The sequence below is a fragment of the Plectrocnemia conspersa genome, unplaced genomic scaffold (genome assembly GCF_051122295.1).
Source record: "Plectrocnemia conspersa isolate PC_06_02 unplaced genomic scaffold, ASM5112229v1 ptg000006l, whole genome shotgun sequence".
NCBI classification, from domain to species: Eukaryota; Metazoa; Arthropoda; class Insecta; order Trichoptera; family Polycentropodidae; genus Plectrocnemia; species Plectrocnemia conspersa.
This window is the reverse complement of record NW_028277170.1, coordinates 14,012,112-14,020,000: the sequence shown is the minus strand read 5'-3', so window position 1 is coordinate 14,020,000 and position 7,889 is coordinate 14,012,112. Positions and strand designations below refer to the sequence as shown.

Below are 7,889 nucleotides of genomic sequence, written 5' to 3'. Positions count from 1 at the left end.
ATACTACAATATTCACATACACTTATAGGTTTTTAAAAGCTTCAATTAATAAAATAGGTTCAAAACCAAGCACAAACAAACAACTTTATGTAATAATACTTCCTTTATATGTCGACTTGAAACTTTATTCGTAAATTTTCATCAGAAGTTATTATATTAAATTTATAATCAGGTTTAGGGATAAAAATAAAATCCCAGTGTGATAAATGCCCACGCAGAAAGAGACAGGCAAGCGCAAACGATAAAATAGCCACAATTTTTAACAATAATATTTAGCGATTATTTTTTACTTTTGAATTTGAAAGAACGCTGAATATTAATTATATATAAAAACTATATATTTTTTATTGATTTACTAGCCCCGATTTGAGAAACGTTGTCGTAGGGAATTCCATTATAAAATTAAGTTGAATTTTACTGTATTTTTAACATCATAAGCTATAATTATGAAAACTACTTTCTTTTATGTATGTATATACACTTGAGTGTGTATAATATTTAATTAAAGTTAAGTTGATTAACTTAGTTCAATTAGTTTTTTTATCAAATTGTATTGGTAGCGAAAAAGCCGTGGCCTGTGCAGTGTTATGAGAATTTGAACTGACTCATCTGAATTCGCACTGACACACTTGCACGGTCATGTTGTAAAACGTGCCGTGAATATATTTAGAGTCGAAACATATCCCTGATTAATCAAGGATGTGTTTCGAACACATCCCACACTAATACGTCCTACTGACGTTAGATAATCGATACATGAATTCAAAACTAAAAAAAATTACCGGGCTAGACTCAATTAAAAATAAAACACCTGTTCCAAAAGAAGCTTGTTTTTCTCATAAAAATATTCGATAGCTGTCTCTCAACTGGTTACTTCTCATATATATGTACCTATATAAAAAGCAGCCAAAAATTCCCAATACAGAAACCGTTAAGATAAACTATAGCTAAATACTTATTAGCTATCGTACAATAAGTTTTCTTTCTTGTCTTAGTATTTTTTTTAGAAGTCTTCGAACAATTGATTTTTAATAAAGCTGCAACCGCTTATAGGAAATATAATTCTAAAGTATAAATTTGATTTTTAAAAAGAGTTGTAGAAATTGTAATCAATTATAAAGATTTCCGGATTCTAACCCTGAGGGAGTGTGACTTGGTAGCCAGTAAGATGCAGGTGGAAACTAGTGAGAATATTATTGTATTATATCATTTAAGTGCTGACTTGATAAGTAATAAAAATACCAAACAACAATACAGCATATATAATGTAAATTAGAAGTAAAAACCAGTTTCATATTAGCAAATTAAATTGCAATTTATTCTAAGCCTATTACCGAATTGATATTTATACGGAAATATTTTATAAAAAGGATAAAAATATTCATGAGAAGTATAAGTTTTTTATAAATAGGTTAAAGATCATATCATTGACATAGAAAGTAATATCAGAGATCAGTTGACTAACTATAAAGATCAAAATAAAGCAATAAACAAACTGTTTTTGGTCACAGGAAGATTGCTCACCCAGATTATTGCTCATACGAATATTGGTCACAACGAAACTTGATCACAAATCGATCGCTCACAAGGCGATTGCTCATACGGAACATCACTCGCACTAACATCCTGTCAATATTTCAATTAAATTAAAGTCCTTTAATAGAAATATTAATAATAATAATTGAGACTGAGTGAAAAAAAAAACAATTGATTGAAATTAGATGAAAATAAATATTCATACACTATTTTTTAAATACTTTTATCAGGTTTTACAAGAAAAGTCTTAATGTATCAATTAGGTATTTTTGATTTAAAAATCGAAAGCTTAAGGATAATTCAATTATGAAAACGTTATGAAAGCTGCTGATTTATTAAACAAAATATATCAATGAACTATGAACGATATAAACATAATTATATAATAGCCGATCGTTTAAAAATAAATAAAAGCAATTTAATGCAACGTATTTAAATAATATATAGGAAATATGTTCTATAACTCTTTCTTACGCGTATATTGTTCTACTTGCAATGTTCAAATACTTTTCCCAAATTCATAAATAAATAAATAAACAACAGAGAAATTAAATCGTAAAGAAAAAAAATTGTGAACATACATATATTCAATTATTTTAAAATAAAATACATAATAAATTAATCTATAAAAATCATATCAATAGACATTTTAAATCCAAAATTTTCCAAATATATATTAAAAGAATACTATATAATTATAATTATTAATTAATTTAATCATTCCTATTGAGAATTAAGAATATATTCAATAGGAATGTATTAATAACTAAACTGTTATTAAAGTAAAATATATTGTTTTCCGAGTAATTTAATTTTAAAATTAACAATACACAAACTGGAAAAATATTGATTGAAATAATTAATTATTTTTTTAATTAATTTTATTATTTCCTCAATGATACACATATATTCTGAAAAATGTATATATGTATGTATATATATATATATATATATATATATATATATTAGGGGTACCGGAAAAGATTCCATTTTTTTTACATTCCTTGTTTGAGATCAGTTTGACCCTGGACACGATGGAGTGAGCATCTTTGTATGTTTTTTTTTCTATAGTATTGTTCCTCGGCTTTCTTTTGCGCCATAAATATTTTTTTAATCTTAAGGGTAAAATTAGCAAACCAGAAGCAATCGAACAATACATACGGCATTGCATGCTACTTTTTTTTCGATCAAGGCTGGAAAGCAACTAAGGCAGCTAAAACCATTATTGAAATTTATGGAGCAGTAATAACAGCAAACAGATGCCAGTTTTGGTTCCGGCGATTTAAATCTGGCGATAGGACCTTAACAGACGTTCCGAAATCAGGACGACTTTCGAAATTCGACGATGAACTGCTGAAGGTCATTTTGTAATCAAATCCTCGTCAAAGTATCGAGGATTTATCCCAAAAACTTGCTGCTCCGTGGTCTAGAGTGCAAGAACACAAAAAAATTCGGCAAAACTAATTGAATGGGTGTTTGGGTTCCCCGTGCGCTGTCCGTAGCGAACAAAGAGGAGCGAATGAACACGTGCGATTCACTGTTGTCAAGAAACAGAATTCACCCATATTTGGATCAAATTGTGACTAGTGACAAAAAGTGGATAGTATACGATAACGTGGTGCGAAAAAAACAATGGCTTTCAAAGAAGGAAGTACCTGTTCCGACCCCTAAGCCCGACCTCACCCTTCGCAAGTCCTATTGTGTGTATGGTGGGATATTCGTGGAATTATCCATTATGAACTGTTAAAACTAGGTGATACGATAACTGCAGAAGTTTATTGTCAACAACTCAAAAGATTGAATGAGAAATTAAAAGTGAATCGTCCGAATTTGATAAACCGAAAAGGAGTGATTCTGTTACACGACCACGCGCACCCTCTCAGTGCAAAGATGACTTGTGAAAAAATATGCAATTTAAATTTTGAAGTCTCGAAGCATCCTACATATTCGCCAGACCTCGCTCCTTCTGATTTTTATCTGTTTAGATTTATGGAACATTCATTTAGGGACAAAAAATTTGAAAATCTGAAGGAAGTCGAAAATCATTTAAATTCGTATTTTAATTCGAAACCACTAAATTGTTATGAAGCGGGAATCCAAAAATTGCCTAAAAGCTGGCAAACAGTTCTAGATAACTATGGGGATTATATTTTATAATATGTAAAATAATATGAAAATAAAATTTCAATAAGACCTATGATGTTTAAAATAATGGTTTTCTTTCCGGTACCCCTAATATAATATATATTCTAAAAAAAATGATATATATACGACAAAATGAAAGTTGAAGGCCAAAAATATTTGTAAACATGAACAAATTGATACAAAATATTTTCAACAACAAAATATTAAATACATATTTTTTTATGTATGCAAAATTTGTCAGTCCATCTCAATAATTTCTACGCAATGAATGCGGATAGAAATTAAATAATTTCTTTAAAAAACTTACCATTCCTTAAACCGTGTGAGTGTTATAAAATGTAAAATTCTATGTTTGTATATTTCTTATTGTAAAACGAAGTTTGAATTTCTCTTTTTAATAGGCGATTGATTCTGTACATGATTCAGGAAACTGATAAATATTCGTATTTATAGAGCATACTATCATTATATAATTTAATTACATTGATGTATAATTAATTATATTGGTGTAATTTATTCGAGGCCTTTGTCGCTATTATATAAATTGACTTCTTTTTGTTTACAATTTAAATCGGCAGGTTATTTACTACCATCACTAGAATATGTGCTGATGCGTCAAACTTGTATTACGAGTGCAAAAGGTTAAAAGTTTTTAACGTGACACACGCAGTCAACGCACAACTTACAACGACACGCGAAAGTCGACAAAAGTGAAACTACCAAACCGGGATGCGCCGTTCGACGAAGATTTAAGAGTATTCGAGAGCGAGAAACTTTGCTAAAGTAACGTTCAAGTGAATAATAAATACCTTCGCTGACCCTTCCCATCTCGGGATACGCCCCCGAGAACTCCCCGTTGGCTTCCATCAATGACTGGCTAACCAGAGACGCATGAATAAACAAACGGACACCGCGCGCGGACAATCAGACGCGGCGACGCCCAACACAAAACTAAAACATTCCGAGCCGATCATCGGTTCTCACGCGCCAGCGACCTTGACGCGCATGCGTCAGTGCGCAATTATCCGAACCGAGAGCGCAACGCCGTGCGCATGCGCTAACGCAACAAAAGCGTTAACAAACACAAAATTACGCCGAACCAACACTAATTTATTTAGTACGCCAGACGAAAAGCCTACGCCACCTAGATATTATCAAAAATCAAACCATTGCAAATGAAACAAAAATAAAAAAAACAAATGACAAAGAGATGAAAAAATATAATTAGCATATACTACTATGGGGGACGATTTAGATTTGTTATGGCCAAAGCTAGTCGGCACATGAGTAGCACTGGTATGACAATTATTCTCTCGACCGGTAATCTTCCACGCATTCAGACGCATCGTCTCGTGTCCACCTTGTAACAATGTAAACACCACAAATAATTAAAAAAAAACATTACTGCAGTGGCTCAATCTGTGTCTAATTGCCACCCGTAACACACCATAAGGGTATTTTGGTCGAATTATAATTATTCATTTAAAATCACAATATACAGTCACTATTTAGGGAACGTAGATTCCATTAAAAATTAAAGTCTTAGATAGAATATGGTATAAAAATGTCGAATAAATCAACCGAGCCTGATTTAATTCCATTAAAATCAATCAGCTGTAATAAGTGTTGAGGAAGAACAAACAAATATTCCAATAGAAAGAGGCATCAGACAAAGATTTGCTCTTTTTATCCTACTCTTTTCAATATATACTCCGAAACCATGTGTAAATGAAGCACTTCAAGAACAAAGATGGTGGGGAGACATTTAACTACATCCTTGAATAGTGTAAATAAATGAATTTTAATGTATTGTGAATTTACCTTAAGCTTACAACTCACTTGACCAGAAAAAATTATAGTAAGATATTTTTTATAAGCATTGCATTAAGGGTCGTCTTATTAAAAAATGTTACCGACTATTGATAATCGAGATTTTTTTTATCTTTGGCCGGCTAGCAGGGACGTCATTTTGGGAAGAGCATTTGCTGCCTCGATTTTTTTTGTGTATGAAAAATTTGTAATCAGTCTTTATGGGACATTAAACAATTTCTTTGTTCGTTTAGTGGCAGGTGGATGAGTCGCCTATCAGCGATTCACTTTGCAGCTGATGATATCATTTTAACCTTTGCTTTATACACCTAAGATTTCCTTCCTCTTCAGGCGTTTCCTGTATTAGACGTTTGTTAAATTCTTCGTAAGCTGATTAGGATAGTTCATCAGCTTTTTTAAATATTTTATGTTTGTCATGTAGATATTTTCTTTCACTTTTGCCATATTCGGGTCCCGGTGGATGAATGAATTTGGAATAAACCATGGGGCATCCAATATCATTCTTAGAATTTTATTTTGGTATATTTGGATTATATCTATATTAGAGCTGGTTGCTGAGCCCCATAATTGTATCCCGTACATTGATAACGGTGCTATGATGCTCTGTCGCTGGAGGCCCATAATAACCAGTGTGGGAGAGCACTGTGAACTCCTCTCGAAGAACGGGGACTTTTGGGGGTAGGCAGCACTGGTAGCATTTAAAATCCCTAACCATGTTGCCTAATTCCTTCGGGATGCCCGGGCGTTCCTGGGGGATGGACCTGTGGGGCGAATTTATATTTATATATAGATTTTTGTTATGACCAAAACTTGGCGGCACGTGCCCCATTCCATTGTATAAACATAATGTACAAACAACTTATCAATCGTCAATAAAACACTACTGCAGCTACTCAATCTGTATCTAATTGCCACCCGTAACCAACTCGTCGCCAAACTACCAACAACTAGCGAAACTTTTGTTGCTACCTTTGCAGATGATACGTTCGTTATGGCGTTACATGGAGTTCTAACAAAGGATCTAGGCTTATACATGAACTTCTGAATAAAATTAAAAAATGGCTACAATTTTGGAGAATCAAGGCAAAGCAAAAATCTGTCCATGCGACATTTACCATGAAAAAGGACACATGCTTACCAGTCCAGTTAAATAATATTATATAACCATAAGCAGATAGTGTCCACCAAAAGAAGTTGTCACGTCAGTGCTACCAGAGTGCCACCAAGTTTGGGCCCTAATGAATAAAAAAATAAATACATAAATAGGCTCCCACGAAATTATCTTTATATTTATGTAGACCTATTTATGTATTTATTTTATAATGGCCAAAAGTTTGTGGTACTCTAGTGACACTGACGTGACAGCGGCGGAGAGCAGTACATTCTTGGACAGAAGTTAACGGGAGCTTAAACGGCCGGCGATGCCCCGTCCGTCGTTTTACCATAATTTTAATATGTGCACTAAATATTAAAATAAATAAATAACACTGTAGCGGCCCAATATGTCTAACTGCCACCTTTCAACATTCAATCGCAAATATGTTTAAATAATACTACATTATACTTTTAGCAAAGTTCAAAAAAAGTATGCCATCATACTTTAGGGACGGTGATGGTGACGGGTGGCAATTAGACACAGATTGAGCCGCTGCAGTAGTATATTTATTGACGGTTACAGTTGTTTACATTGTAAAAAGGGCGGACGCGAGACGATGCGTCCGCACGCCGGGAAAGTTGCCAGTGGAGAGAGGGAGAAAACCGTCACGCCAATGCTAATCCAGCGCCGACCAGTTTTGGCCATAACAAATTATGGGAGCCGAATTTAGATTTGTTATGGCCAAAAATGGTCGGCGCTAAAGTAGCATTGGTGACGGCTTTCGCTCTCTCGACCGGCAAGCCCGCAAATGTTCGGACGCGTGCCGTCGCGCGCGCGCCCCTTGTAATGTAAACACTGTAACCGTCAATAAATATACTACTGCAGCGGCTCAATCTGTGTCTCATTGCCACCCGCCATCATAACCATCACCTAAAAAATCTATATTGGCCCCCATAATACTAATGTAAACAAACTTTATACTTCAGAAAGAACACATAGGAAATCCAAAAAATTGACACAAATCACCTCAACAGATGTGCATTGTCATATACAAACTGAACCGACTCTCCATATATTAAGGTGACCGGACATCCTCCTCAAAAATGTTGCCCTCTTCGATCAAAAACTTCCGAAATGAAATTTTTTTTAGTGTCCTTTGATATATTCAAAATCAGATCACCTTACGTATGTGCACGAAAAATAACAACATTTATTTGAACTGTATTGAGCAGTCGGACAGCTATTGCCAGAGAAGAGCTTGCGAGTGCCTTAGCCTTTATAA

General features: G+C 33.7%; 1 protein-coding gene across 1 annotated transcript in view; it reads right to left on the bottom strand.

Moving 5' to 3' along the window:
- Window positions 1-4,649, bottom strand: part of LOC148234301 (uncharacterized) — a 27,410-nt gene extending 22,761 nt beyond the window's left edge. The window contains exon 1 of the mRNA XM_088187631.1: window positions 4,491-4,649. Within this exon, the coding sequence (XP_088043757.1) occupies window positions 4,491-4,548 (58 nt within the window). The 5' untranslated portion in view covers window positions 4,549-4,649. The remainder of the gene's footprint in view (window positions 1-4,490) is intronic.
- Window positions 4,650-7,889: the final 3,240 nt, after the last annotated feature.